At 41.5% G+C, this 26,123-nt stretch overlaps 1 protein-coding gene across 1 annotated transcript in view; it reads right to left on the reverse strand.

Moving 5' to 3' along the window:
- Jam2 (junctional adhesion molecule 2) overlaps positions 1 to 22,095 on the reverse strand; it is a 50,917-nt gene extending 28,822 nt beyond the window's left edge. The window contains exon 1 of the mRNA XM_038346235.1: positions 21,836 to 22,095. Coding sequence (XP_038202163.1) covers positions 21,836 to 21,902 — 67 coding nt within the window. The 5' untranslated portion in view covers positions 21,903 to 22,095. The remainder of the gene's footprint in view (positions 1 to 21,835) is intronic.
- Between the last annotated feature and the right edge of the window lie 4,028 nt (positions 22,096 to 26,123).

The following is a 26,123-nucleotide window of genomic DNA, read 5'->3' on the forward strand; positions in this document are numbered from 1 at the left end:
TGCTTAATAAGTCCATTTATTCTACCTTATAAGTCTTCTGCTTCAGAAAAACACTTAAAACATTAGCAAAGTTAATGCAAGATATATGCTCACTCAAAGATTATAAATCTGACAGTGCAGTGACATTAGAGAATTCTTTTGATATATCTTTATGCTACACAATTGGTATTCTTAACTGCTTTAAACAAGTTGAAAATATTGGAACATTGAGTTGTTATTAGTGACCCTGAATTTACTTTAAAAAAAAGCACAGAAGTAGAACTCAAAGGTCACAAAAAGTTTAAAACAATACTAAGCATGGGTGTGGGCAGGGAGAGTTCAGTAGGAGGTACAAGTGCTAGCTTGAATCTGATGCTTAAGTGATTGTTCGTTTAGGATTTTTTTCATATGAGTGGTTTTCCTGTATGTAAGTACGTGTACTGTGTATGCACCTGGTCCAGTGGAGGTCAGAAGACATCAGATTCCTCGGAACTGGACAATCAGATGATTGTGTCCTGGGAACTGAACCCTGGTCCTCAGCCAGAGCAGTGATTGCTCTTACTGCTAGCCCATTTCTCTAGCTCCTGCTTAAGTTATTTTATAAATATTAAAAAAAGTCATGGACTAACCATTTTTCTGTCTCCTGACCAAAACAATCACTGAACAATTTCTGAATCTGTGTGTTTAAGACATTTCATGCTGGTCTTCAGATTTTCAGAGACAGCATTGGTGACTCAGAACCAAAGTTCTGTTCTTGGACTCAAGCTCAAGAACTAGGCTTTAGGCATTTTCCCAGAGCTAGTCAAACTGGAGAAGTGATGTGCAATAGTCGACTCAAACACGATTGGTTTGGTAATTCTGTTTCCTTGGTTGTTTTATTTTAATTTTTTCATATAATATATTTTCTTATACTATATATTCTTTATTCTCCTCCTGACAATTCTATTGTTAAGTTCATTTCTATGCAGAAAATAACTACCAAATTTTGACATGGGTTTTGGACTTTTGGACTTTAAAAGCTATATCAATGTATAGTAATTAGATAATTAAAATTGCAGTCAAAGCCAGATGGACCATTTCTCCTATTGAGGTACACTCCAGAACACCAGTCATCGCTGAAGAGGACACTCAGGCTTGTCCCTCTTCCATGTCATCATGAAGAATGGTGTATCCTTGATATCTGATATTTAAATAATTCCATTGTTTGCTACTGATTTTATCTTAGGAGGAGTCAAGCAGAACATAGAAAGGCAGAATGTCAGCCCTCAGCAATTACAAAATCAAGTGCATGCTTTCTTTTTTTTTTTAAATTTTTTTATTGAGCTATATGTTTTCTTCTGCTCCCCTCCCTTCCTTGTTTCTCCCCTTCTACCATCTCCCATGATCCCCACGTCCCCAATTTACTCAGGAGATCTTGCCTTTTTCTACTTCCCATGTAGATTAGACAAGTGTATGTTTTCTGTCTTCTCACATTTTAATGTGGCTTCTTGCTCTCAAAAAGAAAAATATCAGTCTTCTTTGAAGTAAGGGTCAGAATGTAAAAGTCTGAGAGCATAAGAACTTCTGGACAGATGTTTCTTTGTGCTCTCTCTCCCTGCTCCTCCTCTCTCTGTGTGTCTCTCTTTCTGTCTTTCTCTCTCTTCTTCCTTCTCCTTCATGCCTTCTCTCCTCTCTTTTTTCTTAAAAATATTTATTTATTTAGTATGTATGTATGTATGTATACAGCATTCTGCCTGCATATGTCCTTGCAGGCCAAAGAGAGCACCAGATCTCATTACAGATGGTTTGGAGTCACTATGTGGTTGCTGGGAATTGAACTCAGGACCACTGGAAGAGCAGTCAGTGCTCTAAACTGCTGAGCCACCTGGCCCTCCAGCCCCCTCTCTTCTCTTTTCTATCCTTCTGTCTACTTATAGTATGGGTGAATGAGAGAGATGACCCATGTTGTCTAATTCTAAGCCCTAACTCACTGGGCTGCTTTCTAGCCATATAAAGTGTGTTCATAATAAATTCTACAGTTTCACGTTCCTCTTGATAATTCTGTCCAATTTGCCCTATCAGTTAGTGTAATCATTATCAGTTATTCTAAAAATACATAATGATTTAAATATTTATTTTAAAACATAAGATAATTTATTCCCAATTTGATAATAAGTTTATGCAAGATATTACCTTACTTTACTTTTGAAATAAAAACCCTTACCATACTTCATATTTTGAATCATGTTTTCAGTGAAGTCCATAATTTAGCTAATATCTTATAGAAGTTGCAAAATGATTGTAGTATAAAGTAAATATTTATTCTTAGCCCCAGCGGATTATCTTAAATGAGTAACAGAAAACACGAGAACTTTGATTTTTCAGTTAGCAGGGTGAGGGGTGGAGAGAAAGAAGGGTTTCATTAGGGAGGAAAGACTTCAGCAGGAGCTGTTTGCTGTTATGGAAATAATCATCTCTGCCTCATTTTGTGAACTTCTGCCAGTAGTTTTGGAGTACATCCACAAGAATTAAAGATGTTTGTTGCTAACTTTAAAATAGCCATTGACCTCAACCACATAGTAATTTATTTTCCTACTAACTTAATTCTGAAAAAGTAAAGAAGTCAACAGAGACTGCTCCTGACATCTGTTAGTGGAATGCTGAGGTGAATCCAACATTTTGTCTTGGTATTAAGAGTTATTAAGCACAAATTCTAAAGCGTGGAGTCTGGGGAGAAGAAGTAAGGCAGAAGTATTAGAGTATTTAAACATTTACAGTAATTTATACGTTTTCAGATTAGACTAAGAACTTGCTGTTTAAACAAGTTCAGTCTCAGTGGCCATGAATTTAATTTTTTTAAATTTCATTTGCAAGCAATGTTTTAAGTAAATGGAATTAAGAGACATTCGATACCTAAAGATGATCCTTAAAACCAAAGAAATAAATATTTAGCTGTCAAGAGCAACTACCTGTATGTTAACATATTGAAACTGATCTTCAGTACTGGATACATATCCAACAGAACTGAAACAGCCATGTCAAAGAGACACCCACTGTTCGTTGCAGTACCGTACACAATGGACAAAAAATGAAAAGAACTTAGCTGTCTTAGGAAATGGAGGCAGAGGGATCAGATGTTAGTCATTCTTAGCTACACAGTCACTTCAAAGCCATCCTGGGCTACATAGAACCCTGTTTCATGTGTGTGTGTGTGTGTGTGTGTGTGTGTGTGTGTGTGTGTGAAAGGTTTGTTTTATCACAGAAGTTTGAGACCAGCTTGAGTAAAATAGTGAGAACACATTTCAAAAGTGAATGACTCCACACCCACGCACATAATGGAAGCACAAATTAGGTTTGGTGTGATTTTTACTTGCTGAGCCATCTTGCTAGGCCAAAATGGAATCCTTAAACAAAACTCGTTTATTTAGTTTTCGAAGTAGAATCTTTCTGTTTCCTGGGCTCTGAATCCTGCTGCTTCGGCCTCTTGAACTAGGGCTAGAGGTACGCTATTGGCTTATTAGAGCCAGCTTTGGTCTTTAGGAGAAGAAACAAGATCAAGTGTGATCCGTTTCACTTTATGTAAGATACAGTGTTGGTTTCCTTCCAGGTAAAATGAAGCTAATGTCTTCCTTCACTGGTTGTGAAGATTCAACTAAAGGCCATAATTGCTTAGCCTAGTTATTAGAACACAATAAATCCTTTATGAATGCTTCTTGTTTCTTCCCTTCTCATTGCTTGATGCTTCTTGTACAAAGTGGTCATGCAAATTAAGTGTTCCAAAGCGACTCAACAATATCACACACTAGGATGGACTATCAAAGCATCGAATCATTAGGCTTATGTTTTTCTTCTAAGAACGATTAGAACAACTTCCTTCCAGTGGCTACTCAGAGCGGGGGAGGTCCGTGCTTAAATTCTGCGTCTTCTTTCATTCTTATTATGACATGTCTTGAACAGTTACGGGCTCCTTGGACTGTTCCAGCACCCGTGAAAGAGAATTTGTGACAACGACAGCTTCCACACCACCGTTATCGAGCCAGCTCGTCCCACTTTTCTTTACACACTTTCTGCTCTTAGCACCCAGGGCAACCCTTTCCTGGTCTTCCTTCCTTCTGATCATATGGCTCCCTCTACCCATGTTTCTTTTCACGATGTTGTGATCCAGACTCCTGGCATTAAGCACCAATAAATGCCAACAACTTGTAAATATTTATCTCTGGTCTAGACATCTTTGCTGAACTCCGGGCTTAGATACAAATGTCTGTTCAGCTTTGCCACTTGAAGATTTAAGAGACATTCCAAACCCCGTATCTAAATATTATCATTTTAAGCCTACTCTACCTTTCTCATCTCAGACAGTGGCAACCCAACTGCTGCAGTTGCTCTTAGAGTCCACTTTCACGATGCATCTAAACTCTGAATGCTTCCTACTGCTCCCGCCCCTACCACTAAGAATTGGGCACAGAGACCCCGCGCAGAGACCATTGTGAGGCCTGGGCCTGGCATTCTGCTCCTCCTCTCATCTCAGCACCCTGGCTGGAGTTGCCCTTTCTGATGCTAAGTCGCACCATGGAAGGCTTTGCTGATAAAAGTCTCGAAAAACCAAAAAAAAAAAAAAAAAAGTCCTTCTACTGACCCATTTTTAACAGTGGATGTATCCAGAGACTGCACAACATGTTCTGTAGGCATTACTTCAGGCACCTCTCTCGCTGAGTTTGTTTCCCACATCAACTAAGAACGAAACTTGGAAAGAGAGTTTTTGTAAAATACAGTATACAATAAACCTCCTGTCTTCCATCACCACAAACCTAAAGCAATGATGCAGTGATGAAATACGTATAACTTGCACATATTTATTTTAATTCATTGGATCTTAACTCTATCAGAACTTTTGGGTGTTAAGGGAGGAGGGTACTGGTGTGTGCACATGTGTGCATATGAGTGTAGAGGCCAGAGGTTAACCTCAGGTGCTGTTCCTGGAGAGCTGTCGACCTTGTTTTTAGAGAAAGGGCCTCTCTCTAAAAACCTGGAACCTGGAGCTCACCGATTCAGCTAGAATGACCAACAGTAAGTCCAAGAGATCTTCCTTTGTCTGCTTTACCAGGACTAAGATTACAGTGTGCATCACCCACCCTGACTTATGTGGCCACTGGGAATCGAATTCAAGTCCTCACGCTTGTATGTAGCTGAGCCATCTCCTCAGTCCAGAACCTCTATAAAAAAATGCTGACTGCCTCCTTTCAAATGAAGTATGTTAATAACTATATGTATTCAGAAAACTACATGTGAACTTTCTTAATGTTAAGTAGAAATAGAAAGAAAACAAAATGGTACATATTTTAATAAATATGTGCATAAGTGATCACTTATGAGTACATTGGAACACACTTAGAAAGTTGTACCTAGATTTGATCAAGAGGATAAAATCCTTCCAAATAAAATAGAGAAAAAGAAGAACCTCATTACTGCAGATATTAGAATAGAACTTTGTATATTTATTTAGATAAGACTGCACAAAATTGTTTATAGGTTAAATAGTGTAAATATATGCTTAGATAATTGCACACTTTTCAATTATATGGGCAAGCAATAAAATTTTGGGAAATTATGAAGACTGAAGAGCATGTGCAGAGAAGTCTTCATTTTGATAGATCAATCCACTAAATGCTAATTAACAACTCTGGCCCCTGGCCAGTAAATTCACAGCATCTACTTATCATGGTGACAATCAAATAGTTCTCCTAAAAAGCACAACACCCTCTTTTTTAAAAAAAATTGATTTTTAAGATTGTTGAATATTCTCATGGCATATTTATTTTCATTTTATGGGTATGAGTTTGCCCACGTGTATGTAGTGTATGAAGTTCTGCCTATTGTCCAAGGACACAGATCCCCTGGAACTGGAGTTACTCTTGGTTGTAAGCCCCCATGTGGATGTTAGGAACTAATCCGCCATCCTCTGCAAGGGCAGAGCAGTTAACTGCTGAGCCCTATCTCTAGCCCCTAAACTTATTTTATTTGAGAACCTCATACATGAGCACCGAATCCACATCACTCCTGTCTCGGCCCCATCCAGCTGCTCCTATGCCTCCCCCAAACTAATGATCTCCTCTTCAACTATCATCCTTAGATAGATATACACCATTTATATGCACATATGTGTATACTATACCAATATGTGTGCGTATGCATGCACACACACATATACAACCTATTGAGTCCATATGATGTACATACCTATGTCCAGGAGTGACCCCTTGGGATTGGGCAATCTGTATGGGAGCTTGTCCCTGGAGGAGCCTGACTCTCCCTCTTCTGCAGTCACTGACACCTATATAGCTCCTCATCTAGGAGTGAAATGGTATGGGATTTCCCTGTCCACATTGGCATCTCTCTCGTTGATAGCTCCTGATTTGCTTCCTGAACACACTTTCACCTAGAACACCTGGAAAGTTTTTGTTTTGTGAACATTTTTTCACTTATGTGGTAATATAACATGACTTCAAAGTTATTTTTAAAAAGATTTATTTATTTATTTAATTTATTATGTATACAACATTCTGCCTGCATGTATGCCTGCTTGTCACAAGAGGGCGCCAGATCTCATTACAGATGGTTGTGAGTCCCCATGTGATTGACTGGGAGTTGAACTCAGGACTTCTGGAAGAATTGCCAGTGCTCTTAACCTCTCAGCCATCTCTCCAGCCCTAAAATGAATTTTTTTTAAAAAAAATTTAAAACCTATCCTCTTCCCTATGCTCCATGGACACTACTTGTTTTCACAACTATAAAAGATGTAGTGTAGAGGACACATGATTTATTCATGGTCACTTTTTGTACAGTTTGAGGCCTTTGACACTTATTTTATCTGACCTTTCTAGACTTTTAGTTACTCACTGCTCCAAATCTAAGTCAATATAATTTTTCCTGCTAACAACGTGTGATAAGGGTTCATACTTTTATTAAAGCCAGTCGGTGGTGGTGCATGCCTTTAATCCCAGCACTCGGAAGGCAGACGCAGGTGGATCTCTGTGAGTTTGAGGCGTTTGAGGCCAGTCTGGTCTACAAGATCTAGTTCCAGGACAGGCTTGATAGCTACAGCAAAATCCTGTCTCAAAAAACCAAACCAAACCAAACCAAACCAAAACAAAAAAACAAAAAGAGAGAAAAAAAAGAAAAGGAAAAAATAAAATGTTCATCTATTTATTTAGGATAATTACTGTACCTTTCAATATTTAATTTTCAAGTTATGCTATCACATTTTAAAATTACGTTAAGGCTCCTTGATACAAATCTTTAAGGAAATATTTGAAAATGTAAACATATTATAAAATCATAGCCTGAGTTCCTCTACTTTAAAAGATGCTAACAGAGACTCATGCTAATTAAACTACAGTTGTCTGGATCCAAGTTACAAATCCTAGACACAACACTTTAAAATAGTTCCAAATACTTTCTGATTTGCCTTGTTGCCATAGAAACTAAAGTTGGGAAGTGGTAAAAGACAAAAGACATTGTGAAATAGGACCGAGGGGATTAGAGAAAAGAGTTCTCCTTTGTTTCACAACACAGCTTGTGTCGGTCTGTACAAATTTGCATATACGTAGACTCAAGAACACGCTGGAGGGCTCTTGGGTTAGGGGCACTTGCTGCACCTGAGTTTAGTCCTAAGAACCCACACAGTGCAAGAAGAGAAGTGAAGAATGAAAGCCATGTACGTTCGTTCACACACACGCACACACAAACACACACACATGTACACACGCATGCACACGCGCACGTGCACAAACACACACACACACAGGGAAAAAGAAAATCCAGGAAATCTATATCAAAAAAAAAACATTCAATTTTGTTTAAGAAAATATTAACATTTTTATCTTTATAAAGTAAGATATCCTTATCTTTAGAAAAGAACATAATGGGATCTTTTTCTACCTCCTTTTTAAAATAATCTGTGACCCTGTTAGATTGCATAATTGAATAATAAATCTTTCAGAATATTGGATGGGCTTATATCTGGATATCCCATTTAGTTTAGTATTTTCTATAATAAAATATTTATTGTAGGCTTATGCTTGATTTTCATATTGCTTTGAGATTGGTTTGAGATGGGAATGGGGAAGGCATTTATATATGGTAAGAGATAGCTACAGTCCAAATAGTGTTGAAAAGTATGTTAAGGATGCATTCGGATATTTAAGCTGTTCACTATATCACTAAGCCGAGTCCTCCATTACCAGGACAGACAAGAGTCATGCTCACAGCGCCCCTGCGGGATACTCATGCTGACTCCTGTGTCTGCAGAAAGACAATCACTCCTGAGCCTGGCCCACCGCTTTAGCACTGAGAAAGGAATGGAACACCGGAGATGAACACTTTCACTTCCTCTGCAATCGCCTCAGCTTCCTCCCTTTCCTTAGCTTTCCAGAATATTCTTCATATCTGGTTTAAAGGAGAGTGTGTGGTTTCTCAGTCGTGAAGCAGTGATACACATAGTTCCCTGTGCCCCACAACATGCTGATGTGAGGACGGAGGATGAAGACCCCAGAAGAGTGTTCTGAACAGAAGGGCAGATGCTAAGTTTCTTCTCTGGGTGCCCCTCACTTCCTTCAACCTTTTCCTTCACTCTTCCTGGCCTGCAGACAGAATTCCTCCCTGGGGACCAGTACACTGCTGGTATCTTTTTTCTCTGTGCCTTTTCCGGCCTGCCTAACACATCCCCCAGCTAATTTGTCCCTGCTACTCATCCATGCCTCACACAGCACTGTTTACACATTTCTAGTTCCATGGTGCGCATGGATAACCACTCCGTCCTCTTGCGTCCCAGGCAGTGGGGCTGGAGCCCCAAAGACACTGTTCCATGCTGCCTTTTGCAGCAGCTTGGGGAATTCATTTTAGAGCTCTCAGGTAGAGTTAGGGTTCTGGGCTTCACTGTGGAAAAGAATGTCCAGGCAAGCCAATACTAAGAAGAGTTGGAGTTTATGAGGAGATTTTGACCGAGATTTAAGCTCAAGCTTCCTATAAGAGAGGTGCCCCAGTACAAAATAGACATAGCCACAGATAGGTGTGGTCTTCTCGAAAAGAATGGCGCTTAAAAGTGTCTCAGCCATAGCTATACATACTATTTTGGTGTTTCTCATGTTACATCTTGAAGGATTGCTAAGACCCCTCACTCTCCCTTTGTCACAAATGAGATCCAGAGGTAGGCTGGCTAGGGTTGCAGCCTGATAAGGTAAAATCACGAGTCCCAAGAATTTCACAAGGGCTCTGAAGTGTCCCTTACTGTAGATGTTTCTCGCGAGATTTCTGGAAAAATCACAGGTTTACATCTGGGAAGGGAGAAAGGGGTCGGATACACTTATGCCTTCAGCGATCATTGCTGCTCTGACATTATATTGGAAATATCTCTGTATAAGAGAAATCCTGTGACTGTCGTCAACCTTCGCAGCCAGTGTTCAGCTGGCCTCCTGACTTTCAGCTTTTAAGGCTTCAGACCCCTGGGGCCAGGAGCGCCTTTCCTTCCCCCATGCCTTCTTAATTTTCTCTCTTTCTAGCCTGTCTCATTTCCACTGACTCACCAGTTCCTGAAACAGAAAAGCGCTCGTTCCTCGTCCATTCAACGCTCTCCATGTTTTCTCTGGCTCTACACATTCACAGCCCGAGAACTACTAGCTTTATTTTATCTGTGTCCCCCCTACTGAATCTGACCAATCACTAAACCCGCATTTCTATTTTCAATAGCTTTTGGAATTAATTACTATTGATATTGATATGGGGACCTCACCACACAGCTCCAGGCTGACATCAAACTTGTGATTCTTCCAACAGCAGGGACTTTAATCATGCAGCACAATACCTGGCCATTTTAACTTGTGCTAAACCGATTTGGATAGTTGTCACTTTAATCCTGGATTCCATTACCTAATAGTTCATTTAGCTTTGGTACTAATTTCCTTCTCCCCAAAGAGATTATTTACTCTAAAGACTACGTATCACACATTGCTTCATTCTTCTGAATGCCTAGCAACTTCATGTTGCCTATTGTACCAAAGACTTTACAGCATAGTATGCACCCAACTCCACAAAAACCAAATAAGTTTTAGAGATCCCTTCCTGACTTTTTTTGCTTCCTTTCAAAAAGCCTGTGTTCTAATCCATAAGAATTCTGAAGGAGAGAGTTTAGAATTTAAAAATAAAATGTGTTCTCAACTATACATGAAATAAACTTACCACAGATGAATTATAGTTCGTTTCCCCACTCAGAAAACCTAAGTTAAATGTTAGAAGCCATTAATCACCATTAAATCAACCTCTCTTATTGAACAAATAAGGAAAACAAAACCGAAATGAAATAGGGTAACTTTTCTAAGGCCATATATGGAATCACTAGGAGCAGAGCTAATTCAATTTTAGAATGCTAGTTCCATTTTATTGATGTTATGCTTTTTGTTTCTTTTTGAACAAATTCCACATTTATGATTAAGTTATAAAGAGGTCCTTTGGATATACAGTGGAGATATTCCACAAGCCACTTAGGTTTTATTCATTTAGTAAGATATAATAAATGGGCATGTATAGATTACAAATATAATTCATGAAATCAGTGAGCTGAAAAAGGGAAGGTGATTCTGCCTACCACCCATGACTCTCAGAGAGCCATGTCAGAGATGGTAGGACCAGTGTTCCTCTTAGTAACCAGGCTCACAGCGTTCTGCAGAGACAAGTGGATGTCAACCTATCCCTGAAATGGCTTTGTTCTTTATAGGCACTGTTTCTCTGTACGCTTCCAAAACTGTTGTTGCGTTTCTAATATTTAGAAACATTTCCTCAGGCATGCAGGTCCATAGAATAAAAAAGTCTGTTCACATGTGCTCTTGTTGTTACTTAGAAGATTTTAGCATTTTCCAACCAAAGATGAGTACTTGAACAAGAAATGGTGAACGTAACCGGGTGGCAGTGGTGCATGCCTTCAATCCTAGCACCTGGGAGGCCGAGGCAGGAGGGTCTCTGTGAGTTCGCCATCAGCCTGGTCTACAGAGTGAGTTCCAGGATAGCCAGGTCTATACAGGGTGGCCCTGTCTCAACCCCTACCCTACCAAAAAAAAAAAAAAAAAAAAAAAAAAAGAGGAAGGAGAAGGAGAAGAATTGTGAAATCAAGAGAAATAAGACTGTTTATTCAAATCATGAAGACTCTGAATCTATGAAAATGTTGGTACAATCTTCTTTTTTCATTCTAAATATGAGAGGTAATGGAGGAGACAGTGGAGAGAAACGTCCTCCTCCCTTCACATCCCTTGCTCAGGAATTCACAGTGTATTTGAGGAACGTGGTCCCTAGCGTGGAAAGAGCTTGTGGCATAAATGACTGGGGAATGTGTGCATGCTGCTGACACAGGGTCTAGGCTGCTTTTCATTTGGCAGCTAAATGCCTCTACTTTTTCCATTCCCCACCCCTGCCTGCCCCAAGAGCTTTCCTAGGACCTTGTGTGTCTTCAAGGTTAAAGGAAGTGTTCACGTTATATAAAGAGCCCCCACAGAGCTGGCACAGGGTGTGTGTGTGTGTGTGTGCGGTTCTCATTCTCAGTGAATTGCTGGCTGTGCAAGCATGAGAACTTGAGGTCATTCCCCAGGCCTGTGTGAAAAACCAGGCGTGCTGGTAAACGTGTAATGTCAAGACTGAGGATATGGGACAGGAGGATGCTAGGGGCGTGTAGTCAGTAGCCAGACTGTCCTACTAGGTGAGCTCAGTAAGATCCTTTCTCATAAATGAGGGTAAAAGCTCTTGGTGACCAATGTCGGAAGCTGACCTCAGACTTCCACATGTACTCTATACATACGTGCCTTCATAGGAACACACACACAGAGAGAGGGGTGGGGAGACAGAGAGACAGAGAGACAGAGAAACAGAGAGACAGAGAGACAGAGAGCAAAGAAAGTGTCCATATGGAACTCAACATTAAGGCTTTGAGTATTAATGAGTTTGAATGTTAAATGGATTATTTTAGGAAGTATGAGGAATTTTGAAAGGTGCTTGAGTTTATGTCAAATATTGGGTGTATTCTGGCTCTGTAGACCACTATGAGTATTTTCTTTTGTTGATCAGACCAACTAGAGGCTTTGTTAAACTGTCTCCCTTTTGCCAATTGAGGGAACATTTTTAGTTTTAGTTTTTTTTTTTTTTTTTTAGGAATAAATCAGCTCCCTAATATTCAACTTTGTTCACCATCAGCCTGTGCCTGCCAGGCGCACAGTCTGATGCATATTTTTCTGCTCTGAAGATAAGATGTGGGAGCCCCTTTGGAAGGCGATGCCATGAAAAGCATGATGACATCGTTATCAACAACAACAAAAAGCTGGTCTGCAGTGAGCACTAATGGTCTCTGTTCTAAACTCAGGATCTTTAAGTTCTCATTGATGACAGTGTTATTCTGGGTATTTTTAAAGAGTTTTATTTTCCTGTTAGTCTGCAATAGATCGAATAATAAAAAGAAGTGCTACTTAAAGATAATCCATGTGTGGGTTTTGTTTGCTTGTTTTGTTTGTTTTAATGTAGACCACCCTGGTGAAGCTAGAATTTAAGAGTACAGATATTTCATATATTTCCAGCAGGCTCAATGTTAGTTCCTTCCTGCTGGTATGATAAATAACCTTAGGCTGGGGAGTTTATACACAATAGAAATTTATTGCTCAGTCTGGAAGCTGGGACGTCCAAGACTGAGGAGACAGGCAGAGTTGGCTGAGAGGGCCAGCTCCTTATAGACGGGCTTAGAAGGCACATCTCTAAATTGTCATTCAACAGAAAGAGGAAGAGAGAACTACTTCTCCAGTACTCTTTTCTTTTCTTCCTTCACCTTCTTTCCATCTCTTTTTGTTCTTTCTCCCTTCCCTCTCCTCTCCTGTTCTCCCCAGGCCTTTTATATGAGGGCACTAATCTCCTTCCCAAAGGCTGTGCCCTCACACACAACCTAATTACGTCCCAAAGGCCCGCCTCTCTTAACACTGCTGCTCTGGGATTAACAATCAATTTAAGTATGGGGGAGGGGCATGGGAAGGTGGATGGGGCCTTAGACCACAGTGCTCACTCTGGCAGTTTCTTTTACCTTTTAAACCAGTCAATGCAGAGTAGACTGTGTAAGACAATGGAGATGGAGGTAGACAGGAAGTGTTAAAATTGTGTGCATGCAGCTCTCTCTCTCTCTCTCTCTCTCTCTCTCTCTCTCTCTCGTTCTCTCTCTTTCACACACACTCACACTCACTCATACAACACATCTCATTTGTTCTGAAACTAAACCATTATATGAATCCAACTGCAATAATCTCCCAGCTCCAATAAATTTATCCGATATGTTACTCATTTTTTTTGTGATATAAAGGGCTGTAGGTTTAGGTTTACTGAAAAAAAAAAAAAGACACTTGAGTCATGGTTCATTCCATTAAGTCATTTCTGCTGCCTGCCACTCAGATCAGATCCCATCCCTATTTTTAAATACCTCTAAAGCAGCTTGGAAAACATAAACACCACTCTCGCTTTCGAAATTAGCACTTTCCCAGTGGCTCCCCACGTTCCCTTTTTATCTGTGGTCATTACTTCTTCTCAGGCCTCTTTAAATAGCAGCCATTTGCCCTTGTCTGTGAATCCTAGCTGTAGCTGGTGTTCTCTGTGGGTCTGGCGCACACCTTCTCTGGACTTTCTAATTAGATCTAGGTTGGCATTTTTCCCTCCATAGCCTTGGTCAGTGGTTTGGAAGTCTATTTTCCTCAGTTTTGTTAATTACTCTGTTCCATTTGCTTTTGTTACGAGACTGCTTCTTGGTTTGTTAGGAAATTGTTGCATTTTGGCATAGAATCTCTCAAGGCTTCTCTATGTCGTTATCCTGAGTCGCAAGTGTAAGACCTGACGGTGTATAGGGATGTCTTTACTAGCAAATGAACTTTCAGTAGAGAGAACGCTACATGTATTCTAGCACACTACGCTTGTTGCAGGATGCAAAGCAGCAAATTTTGATTTTTAACTTTTTGTTTTGAGAGATGGTCTCAATAGAGAGCCCAGTTGGCATGGAACTCCTTATGTGACCCAAAATGACCTAGAACTGATGGCAATCTGTCTGTCTCTGTGTATGGCACCATGCTTGTCTCCCTCATTTGTAAAGAAACTACACAGATATAGTTATATTTTACAGGAATGGTTGTTTTCTATTTTCTGGAACTGTATGCCATTAAGCACACACAAGCAATTACTGGTGGGTCACACAACAGGAGTTAAGGGCTGCAAAGGGGGCCTGGCTTCCTTCTGTACCCTTACCATACTATGTGGCTTTACCATGTGTCTGTCATTTTACATATTTATTATCTAAGTCTTTGAGTCTTACTTTTTTATGTTTGGTTCTGTCTGTGGTAAAATATTCCACAGGTCCTAGTGATGTGAAAAGGTCCTGAGAACAGAGAAAACATTTTGGCAGACTTGAGAGCAAGCACACTGGACACGCCAAGCCAGAGGGCACGAGAAGTGGTGTCTTCCCTCTCTACAGGCTGAATGTCTGGATGGCTTGGCACCACCACTGTTTTGGATTCTAGCATATGTGTACAGACATAATACGATATTCTAGGGAAAGGGTCCAAGTCTCAATATAAAATCTGTTTCTATATGGCTCTTGTAACCTGAAGGTAATTTATACAATATTTTCCTTGTAACGGTGTCCATGGAAGAATCTTCTACTTCTGGGGTTATGTCAGTACTCAGAAAGTTTCTGAGTTTTGAGCAGTGAATTTCATAAAAAGGAGGAGTTCAGTTTCTAAAAGATAAGTTGTCCCTCTGGAGAAGGGAAATGTTGACAACTAAAGCAGAGCAAAACCTTATACAACTAATTCAAAACTGGGTGCTAATGATGGAAGAATGAAAAGAGGGAGAGGGAGGTGGGAGAGAGATTCCAATAAAGAGCCAAATTTCCTGTCAGTTGAGGTCACAAGGATTCTTGCTCAGACTTTTGGAGCCAAGACAGTGAACAGCTAAGAGTGTACTCTTGAACATTTCACAGGACTGGGTCAGGGCCATCCTTTGTTTTGTTTCTCATAAACTGTAGGACAATTCAGAGCAGAGAACACTTCTAACCCACTCACTGGCCCATCCAAAGGCTGGAGTATAGTAGGCTTGCCAGCTGAGTGGAGGAGACATGTATTTATGACTTTAAATGTGTGGACTTTCATATTCTCCTCTCTCTCTCTCTCTCTCTCTCTCTCTCTCTCTCTCTCTCTCTCTCTCTCTCTCTCTCTCTCTCTCTCTCTCTCCTCCCTCCTGTTTGTATGATTTGCATTTTGGCATAGAACCTCTCAAGGCTTCTCTATGTCGTTATCCTGAGTCACAAGTGTAAGACCTGATGGTGTATAGGGATGTCTTTACTAGCAAATGAACTTTCAGTAGAGAGAACGCTACATGTATTCTAGCACACTACGCTTGTTGGAGGATGCAAAGCAGCAAACTAAGAGTGTATGTATGAGAGAGAGAGGGGGGAGAGAGAGAGAGGGAGGGAGGGAGGAAAAGAGAGACAAAGAAAGACAAAGGCAACTATTAAATATATAATATAAACTAAAATAACTGAGGGTGGCAACTCAGGGAAATTCAGAAACAAACAAATGCTGAAGAGAAATGGAACAAAACTGGAGGAAGGTAAATAGTAACCAAAGAGAGAATGCTTTGAATCTGAACAAGAAGTTGGATATACTGATTGAAGACATTTTTTTTCTAAATTACTTAGGGTCTTGAGAAATAGCTCAGCGGTGGAGTGAAAGCTTAGCTTGTGCCAGGTGCTGGGTTTAATCCCAAGACAGGGAGAGGGAGAGAGAGGAAGAGAGATGGAGATGGAGGGAGGAGAATCATAGAGATCCAAGTATAATTTATCAAGTCTCTCATTAAATTTAACTGCTTTTCAAATATAAGACAACTATTTAGAAATGACTATAGAATCAATTGCCAACATGACAGTCCCCCTCACTTGTACATTCTCCACAAACCACCTAGTAGGTCCTCTTCCAAATGTAACCTTAACTGATCATATGTGTATAATAGAATAGGTCTGACTGATAGCTCACTTAATTCTGCATCTACACACTTAACTGCTATAAGGTCAGCATCATTGTAGGGATTATCACTGCCACAGATGAGTAAACCGAGACAGAAATTAAATAATTGTTGCCCAGCTCGGGACTAAGAACAGAGTTTAGCATCACAGAACATTTTGTGGTGCAATTTTTAAACATCAATTTATTATTGTGCAGGGTGCACATGCATGTGGCGGTCAGATGCCAACTTTGGGGGCTAGTTTTCCCTACAACTTTAGGTCCTAGAGATCAAACCCAAGAAATCAGACTTGGCAGCAGATGCCTTTATGGTCTGAGTCATCACACTGGTCCACAGTACATGTTCTTTACTACTGAACCATACAGCCAAATGCAAAGCAAGAATATAGTTTTATATAACCATGAATGACAGCCTATATGCTGCCTTTGTAAGATGTTTTTGACCGTGACACTGACCACACCCCAGAAGGCCACAGATGTCTGTATCCTATTCTCCCAACCTACATATTCATTACTTTATACTGTAAATAAAAATCATGGCTATTCATATTGCTAATCAATTGACCTATTGGTTACATTAGCTTGTATCACTCAGATGAAACAGGCAAAAGAGCGAGAGTCACAGAGAAAGAAGCAGCTTGGCATTGCTGGCTTTGAAGGTAGAGGGATGGGTCCTGTCCTGTGTTACAAGCTGGACAAGGCTGAGAAACAGGTTCTCCGCTGGGACCCCCCAGAAGGATTCTTGCTGGTTGATTCCTTGGTTTTATTCTAGTGCAGTCTACTAGAGACTTCCGGTACATTAACATAATGAATTGGTGTTGCATTGGTATGGCCATTTGTTTGCACAGCAACAGACGACGCATCATTTGGGTTACTCTTCTGAGTCTTCTACGTGAACACAGCAAGGCCTTCCTAGAAAGCAGTACTCAGTTTTCAGACTTCCTTTCCTAGCTTTCCCAAAGGAAACACTTGACCCAGCAATAATTCCTCTTCTCTAAATCCACCCTCACCTTCCTCTACAAGTTCTGGAGAATGGGCTCAGAAATTTACCACTGACACCATGTGATGAGACAGACACACAGATACCTAGACAGACACACACACACACACACACACACACACACACACACACAAATACAGGTGTCTGATATGACAACCTGAACAGAACCCTGGTAGTCTTTGATTTTGGGGGCGGGGGGAAAGACGTCAGTTCTTGCCTATTGCCCACTGACAAGTCCCTAGGGGAAAATCCAGAGGAAAGGAAGTCGTGGGTGGTCCACATCCACAGTCTCCCATGGGCTCCATTCCTTATGCACAGATAAAAGGATAAATACCGTTCTTGGCCAAGGAAAACTCAATGTTCGCTGTAAGGCTGAAGCTTTTGTTTGAGACTTTTTGAAATGCATTATCTGACAAAGTTTTTTTTTTTTTTTTTAAATATTTATTTATTTTATTATGTAAAGAATATTCTGTATGTGTGTATGCCTGCAGGCCAGAAGAGGGCACCAGACCCCTTTACAGATGGTTGTGAGCCACCATGTGGTTGCTGGGAATTGAACTCAGGACCTTTGGAAGAGCAGGCAATGCTCTTAACCTCTGAGCCATCTCTACAGCCCCCTGACAAAGTTTTTAAGTGGTGGTCAGGTCCACCAGCAAACTCCCATTTTGGCTTTCATGTTTTTTAGGTAATTGAAACTGTACCAGTTTCAAACCATTCTCTTCATCCAGTCCATCATGATGTTTTGTTCTTGACAATGTTTACACCTGGCAGAAGTTTCCTGTCACTGGTTCCCTGGAGTCTATGACATATCCAGACCTCTCTTTCTTACAGTAGCGCTGATCACTTTAGGACAGACTGCAGACTTAGGCTGTGGCTGGCTAGAGTTCCAGTGCACAGCTGAAGACTCAGCTGCAATCAGACTGTTAAGTGGCAGGAAGTGCTCTCCAAGAGATCCCAATACTCATGAGAGCCCCATTCCCAATGCCAAACACCCATTCCATTCCTCCTGTGTTTAGAAATAACAGCCTAACACTTAGAAGCATATGACACTCTGCTCACTCAACACGAAGTTGGTGCTTCATGATTATAGTATGATCATTAATTTACTCTATTCACTTTGTATATATACACTAAGCATATACATATTATGTGGATACACATACACATTTTGTCTATCTCCCAAACCTCATCTCCATCCCAAACTGTGGTCTTAATGCTGGTGTCTACAGAGTCATTTGTGGAAACCTGATTACCAACATGATAAATGGCATTAGGACAAGGAACTGTTGGAAGGGGATTAGGTCAGAGAGGGAGCCTTTGCAAAGGAGATTATAAAACAGGTCCCCAGAGAGCTTCCCTGTCCCTTCTACCTCATGAGGATGCCATGAGGAATACATATGAGCCAAACACTGGGCCTTCATCAGACACTGGAAATACTCTTGCCTTATTTGTAGACTTCCCAGCTTCTGTAGTTGTGTGAGAGAGAAAATATTTGTTTATAAGCAACCCAGTCAGTATATGGTACTTTGTCATAGCAGTCTGAATGGACTAAGGCATCATCTGATCAACAGATACATGCTCACATGAACGATGAACCAGGTACTTTGTTCAGTAATGGGCATAAGAATTGCACTCAAAGATCAAAGGTATTCTGTCCCACTGGAGAAGGAAAGATAGTCTTACTGTTTAGAGTTTGGATACATATTCTCTAAAGACTTGGTCTTGGCCTGTGGTAATATTGGGATGTGGTAAACCTTTCATGAGATGAGGCCTCCTGGATGTTCTATCATGGGTGGTGTGGCCTTAGGAAACAGGAACCTTCCTTTTTCCTCTCCTTTGGTTCTTTCTTGGGCAGAACTCTGTTTCTCTTGTTCCCCATGTGTTATGTCAACACTGCTGCAAAAGCAGAGGCCAGGCATAGATTGAAACCTCTGAAACTGGTAGGCAAAACAAACCTTTGATCTTCCTAGTATAATTATTCTAGGTGCTTTGTTACAGTAGCTGATAGGGTACTAATAGTGAATGTCCATACATTAATAAATGATATTGAATTCATGCTTTAAAAAGTCATAACAAAAGTTCCCTAGATTACTGTGAAGTATAGTAGCAATTGACTGATAGTAGAAAGAATTGATAAGCATGATATTGTAATTATACATGGTTAGATTGGGACAAAGGAGCAGTACAGCTAAATTTGAGAGGAATATTTAAAAATTACAGATAAGAGATGCTCTAGTTATTTAATAAAAATGCTATTGTATTATCAACTAAATCTATATTATTTACATACTTGTTAATAAGCTCATGGTAATATTAAAATAAGTGATTAGGTAAGTGTGTAAAGAAATTCAAGAAGACATATCTGTGATGGATACAAATCCCAAGTAATGTATGAAGAAATATCACCCTGAAGGAAGTGAAATCCACGCTCCTTCCTGTGTGTGTACATGTGCGTGCACGGGTATGTTCATATGTGTGTATATGTTCATGTTCTACAAGTGCTTATTTCCAATCCATTTTTTCTACCTCTGAGCTCCACCCCCACCTGATTTCTGGATTGTTTTTGGAGATAGTCACACCATAATCACAGGCTGGCCTTGAATCTTTTACAGCCTTGAATGAGCCTCCTGCCTCCCGTCTGGGTAACTGGGTGCTAAGATTATAGTCAAATATTAGCCTCCCTCTAAAGAGCATAGCATGGGAATGAGGACAACAGATGGAGAATACACATTGCCCTCACCAGGCAATGAAGGTTAATCTCAACAGCGACAGACCCTGTCAACATGCTCCCTGGGTTATGATTGGATGGAAAAGACACTTGCCTCTGTGCTCTTCCTCCAAAAGTCCCATAGCCTCATCTAACCACAAAGGAAGCGTCTGAGATATACCTGTTGAAGGAAATTTAACAGAATACTTAACCAGCACCCCAATACACCAATACCTGTCAAGGTAATAAAAAAAAGCCACAAGAGGTGTCTGAAATACCGCCTCAGCCAAGAGGAATGTAAAGAGACATGACTATTAAGCACAACGTGGAATACCAGACCAGAACAGAAAAGAACAGTCCGCAGAAATGAGAAAAACTTGAGCAAAGTGTTCCAGACGACATTATAATAGGACAGCAATGGTGGCAACTGGGTACGGAATAGATGGGAACTTTCTATGCTAACGTAGTTTTTCTTTAAATTTGAAATTTTAAAAGTTGCAAACCTATTAAAAGGAAAGGAACACCCGTGAAATACCAGACTTTCGGTATGGAAATAGTGTGGAAAAGGTTCCCAAACGTTTCTTAAAAATATTCAGATTAGTAGAGTCCACAAAGAACTGAGAAGTCAAAGAGAACATTCTGCCCATTGTGTAAGCCTTTGCTTGCTTCTGAGGTCTTGACAATTTCAAACAGCACCTATTGTTTCTACTTTGATGACTGGATGGGAATAAGAGAGGAAAAACTATTTCTGTTTTTTTAATGAGCAATTTTACACCACAGTTCACACTCCTGTAAAAGTGAGATTTAAGAGCTCAGAGAAACACACAACTTTGCCAGCGGGGTTTTGTTAACTTCCTCCAGATTCCAGCTTCCTTGCTCATTTTCATGTGAGTACATTACCTCTCAACCCCACTGTGTTCCGTTTGATACCAGCTGATATTTCAAAATGCATAAAGGTTTCAGTGTGAATCTTCAGCTTCCTGGTTTGCCATGTCTCTTCCCTGAGACAGCAGGCACCCTGATTGACACACTGCTTTGTGAGCTCCCACCCCTTTGGGCTGGGGTTAAGGGAGTTTGAGAAAAAGCCTTAGTGTGGCAACGTTAAGACATTCATTCATCAGGCAAAATAATTTATTGTGAGTACTGTGATTAGAACTTGAAAGTCAACAAGAACACATCTCCCCCCACTCAAAGGAAACTAAACAAAACAAAAGGAAACATGTGGGGTATTAAAAAAACTAAGAAAAAGTAAAAAAATAAAAAATAAACAACACCAAGACCGTGTCGCTTAAAATGTATCCTTATTTTCTCCATTTTCCTAAAAAGTTAACACGAAGAAAACAAAATCAAATTTCAAATCACATGAACCCGCTATTCGTGCAAATCCATTTTAAAAGCATCCAGAGAAACTGGCTTTGGGACATCTCCGGGCTACACCAGCTGCCAGCTCGATCATTCATCTCCTGTGCCTTTCTAACAATCGTCCTGCTGGCCGGATGTCCCTTGAGGACACGGCAGCTGGCTAGAGTGGCCAGACAAGACTTCTCTAACTAGATTTTGCAGGCGGAGAGGCTAAAAGCTACTGGGGCTCAGCAGCCTCGAACTTTTGCTCACCCTGGCCCTTAAAGTGTTTTACAAGCACTTTCCCTGCACAGTCGGGACTCCGCCACTGACCCCTTAGCCGCTGGTACTTAAGAGTGCCCTGCGCCAATCCCGGATGCCATCTTTCTTGGGCTTTTTGCATCTTGAATACTTTATGAGTTTTGCATTCTGATCACGTCCTTGTGTATTTGAAAACTTCCCCCAACTTTACAAGATGAGAATCTTCTAGTAGGGACCCTTAATTTTCTTCAACATGAACTGGCAAAACCTGACACTAACTATTTACAAGACACTCAAGACTTCAGTCTCCCCGCCCAGAGCCTTTCTGTATCCGGATTACCCTTCATGCTCCCAGAGTGCAAAACCTGGTGCCCCGTGGCAGATTCCCAGCCCCGAGAGTCCCCGCTTGCCGACAAACGTCCAGAAGGCTAGTATAGCGGGACTCGAGAATGAGTAGGAGGGTGGCGGGGTTGAGGTACCCCAGAGACTTACAGTCCAGGGCGACCATTAAGTAGTGCAGGAGCAGCAGCATCAGGAGGCCGTGGGGGCTCCTCGCCATCTACGCGGGCGCCAGCTGACTGCGTAGCCGAGGGTCCCCCTGCTGGAGCGTGACAGGCGGCCGGCCCCCAGCACTTGGCGGGGCGGCGGAGCAGCAGAGGTCCCGGAGAGGTGGAGGCAGAGGGGCGGGTCCTGTCGCGATGTCAGTCTCTGTGGTCGGGTTGTCTCCACTGGCTGCCCTGTGGCAGGTCTTCTGGGACGCCGGGTCTGGGACTTTTCTTCTTTTTTTGGGGGGGGGGGGCTTGGGGAGAGGGCGTGGACGCGGGGCGTGGTGTCCGTAGGGTCTTAAGCGAGGGGTGGCTGAAGGCGGGTGCTGGAGGGAGAGTCCTGCAGGTCGGCCCCCACCCCCAGGCTGATCCGCTTTGTGTCTGGTCCCGCGCTGGGCTGCCAGCTGTCCCCAGGGCGAGGAGATGGGGGCGGGAGAGCGCAGCCGGGTGGGAGGGTGGGATGGGCACCGTTGTGCGTGTGTGTGTGTGTGTGTGTGTGTGTGTGTGTGTGTGTTGTTGGGGGTGGGGGTGGCTGGATCTGTCTCGCCACGTTTCTTTTCTTCTCTTGTGTAGAAAACTTCGTTTTCAGTGTTTTGTCTAGGGTGGGAGATTTTGGAAATTTTCTACCTAGCAGACAAAACCGTTGGGAAAGCGCTCCTAAGTATCCAAGCGCTCTTAGTTCTGCCTCAGACTCTAGATAGGAGGAGAAAAACCAGCTTTCATTCCTGCTGCAAGTCAGGTTCCAGATTTTATCAGGGGCCCCTCCTGCCCCCCTAAAGAGTTAAGGTGTGTTCTGGGTTCTTGACCCTTTCCGTCGTCATTTGGAAGTTCATCTGGCCGTGTGAAATATTTATTTTGTTTCTTTCCCGTTATGTAAGTGCCGCCTGTGGAGTTTTCCACATGTTAAAACTCTACAGCTGCCCTTTTGTCAGGTTTATTTTTGGTCTTCTGTGCTTTTAAAAGGGAAATCCATTATGAATGCTGTAGTACGTGCTGTAAAATTGACCCGCTCTTCGGAAGAGCGCACTTGCAAAGGAAATCTTCACATTTGCTCTCCAGAACTGATGTCTGGGGCATTCAAGAAAGACCCGTCAGAGCAAAGGCCATTTCCAGGCGAAGACATTTATATATATACGTGTGTGTTTGTGTGTGTGAGAGAGAGTGTGTGTAGATAGGTTTAAATAAGGTAAAATACTGAATAAAGTTTTGTGTAGAAGATAGTTGATTTAGTGGCAGACCCCTTACAAAGAACTGAGCCAGCTCAGTGGACAAAGGCTAAGATATACTTAGATATGCAGAGCTCTGAAGAATGAGGCATCCCCTTTGTTGCCTTGGTAACAGTGATGGAAGCTTTGTCCCCATAGGGAAGGGGAGGGGACAGAGGACCCCTGGGGGCAAGAAAAGGAAAGTAAAAAAAAAAAAAGTGGCAAAAATGTTGGCGCTGGTAGTCCAAGCACACAAGCAGGAGTGTCATTTTGCTTAAGGGTCACGACCTGTGCTCCGAGGCAAGGTAGGTCACTCATCCTCAGCAAGCCAATTAAAAGAGTCAAATTAGCAGTGGGAGAGAGAGAGAGAGAGAGAGAGAGAGAGAGAGAGAGAGAGAGAGAGAGAGAGAGAGAGAGAATGAATAGAGGTCCGCTGAACCTCCTAATCTGTCTTTGGGTCCAGAGCCAAAGATATGAAAAGCTAAGCACTCCACCTCGAAGTCATTGTCTGGGCTTCATTGTCTCATCCTATAGTATGGTATAGTATAGTATGGTATAGTATAGTATGGTATAGTATAGTATGGTATAGTATAGTATAGTATGGTATGGTATTATATGGTATGGTATAGTATGGTATGGTATAGTATGGTATAGTATAGTATGGTATGGTATAGTATGGTATGGTATAGTATGGTATGGTATAGTATGGTATAGTATAGTATGGTATGGTATAGTATGGTATGGTATAGTATAGTATGGTATGGTATGGTATAGTATGGTATGGTATGGTATGGTATGGTATGGTATGGTATGGTATGGTATAGTATGGTATGGTATAGTATGGTATGGTATAGTATGGTATGGTATAGTATGGTATGGTATAGTATGGTATGGTATAGTATGGTATGGTATAGTATGGTATGGTATAGTATGGTATGGTATAGTATGGTATGGTATAGTATGGTATGGTATAGTATGGTATGGTATAGTATGGTATAGTATAGTATGGTATAGTATAGTATGGCATGACACATTGTTACAACTGTATGAAGTCTCTTTCCCGGAGACAAATGGCCCCTCTGGATGGTGTCTTTTCCTTTTCCCAGCATGGGATTCCTGGGGAAATTCCTATTCCTTTGGCATTTAAAGGATGCAGAAGTCAAAAAGCTGCTTAGACTGCTTAACCTTTCTGCAAAGTGCCAGTTTTTTTTTTTTTTTTTTTTTTTGTTATGTTATGAGTCAGGGATCACTCAGAGATTCACCTTGACCATGAATAAATTTTAATACGAAGAGGCTTTTTATTTAGGTACTGGCACCCAATGTGGGGCCAGGACTGCACCTGAGAGCTCTCCCAAGGGGCAGCCCCTAGTCATATCAGCCCAAGGCTTATTATGAAGGCAAAACCGACAAGATTTTATGAGTTCTGTCTATGTTTAGGCAGGGACTAGTTTTAACATGGATGTCTTGTCATTCTCTTAGTCATCTTTTTGAGCAGAGCAAGCAAGTTTGATTACAAAAACAGAAACAGCAGTTAGTCTCGTGACCCACTATTGTCCTCTGAAAACAGTGAATTTTGCATCATGAGTCTTTTTTTGGGGGGGGGGCGTTGTTTGTTTGTTTTTCGAGACAGGGTTTCACTGTAGTTTTCGAGCCTGTCCTGGAACTAGCTCTTGTAGACCAGGCTGGCCTCAAACTCACAGAGATCCACGTGCCTTTGCCTCCCGAGTGCTGGGATTTAAGGTGTGTGCCACCATTACTAACCATCACAGTTGTTGGTTTTTCAAACAGGGGCTGTCTACATAGCCCTGGCTGTCCTGAAACTTACTATGTAGACCAGGCTGCCCTACCATGCATCACCACACCTGGCCCAAATTTTAATACATTTTTACAAGACAAAACTGTTAGGGGGCAGAGGTGATGCAAGGCTTTAGTCCCAGCACTCTGTTGGCAGAGGCAGGTGGATCTCTGTAAGAAGCCAGCTTGGTCCACAGAGCTAGTTCTAGGATAGCCAAGGCTACACAAAGAAACCTTATCTCAAAAAAAGGCATACTCAGAACTTATTCTATTATTGACTCATTTATTAGAGGCATCTGTCCAGTGGCTACATTGTATCTCCAGGGAGAGCACTGCATAAAACCAATCCTTGCTGTTAAGAAATTCAGTCTCTAGGAGAGAGAGAGTTCCGTTTGGACACATTTCTAACATCCCATTGATAACTGTTGGGGTAGGGCAATAGCAGCTGGTTTTAGCTCATCTTTCTCGGTGGTAGAGTCTAAAAGTTACAATACTTAATCCTATCACTCCCATTTTATAGATGAGGAAAACTAGGCTGAGAGATGCCACAAGGCTCACCGAAGATCAAGGATGCCACAAGGCTCACCGAAGATCAAGGAGAAGATGATGGTTTCCCCGATGAGGATGAGGTTAGCGCTTTATTATTAGGCCTTGAAATATGGAACATTAGAAAGGAAAGAAACAAAAGATAGGCATTTTCATCAGAGCAAAGAGCAGGGTTGATGCCTGGGAGATCTAAAACTGGGTTTTGCTTAGGAAAAGCAGGGAAGGCTCTGCGGCATTGGCCTCTAATTGTAGTTGGACAGAGGACATTAGTGGTGGAAAGCAAAAGATTGGGTTACAAATGCCATTCAACACCATACCACTGGCTCTGGACGTTACGATACAAGAAATGAGTGCTTTGAAGGCAAAGTGGTATGGGAGGAAATGATTCACATTAGCTAATTAAAGCAAAGTCTTGCCATATAGTCCATGCTAATTCCTTTCTTACAGTTTAGGATTATCTTTCTGTGTGCTTTCTCTGTATTTTCATCCTGCTTCTTTGTTGCTGTTTTTTGAGACAAGCAAGGTTTTTTTTTTTTTCTTTTTTTTCTGTGTAGCCCTGGCTGCCCTGGAACCCACTCTGCAGACCAGACTGGCCTTGAAATCAGAGATTCAGAGATACGCCTGCCTCAGCTTCCACGTGTTGGAGTTAAAGAGGGGAGCTGCCACCACACCTGGCTCTCATCTACTTTT

This window comes from Arvicola amphibius, chromosome 10 (genome assembly GCF_903992535.2).
Source record: "Arvicola amphibius chromosome 10, mArvAmp1.2, whole genome shotgun sequence".
Taxonomy (NCBI): domain Eukaryota; kingdom Metazoa; phylum Chordata; class Mammalia; order Rodentia; family Cricetidae; genus Arvicola; species Arvicola amphibius.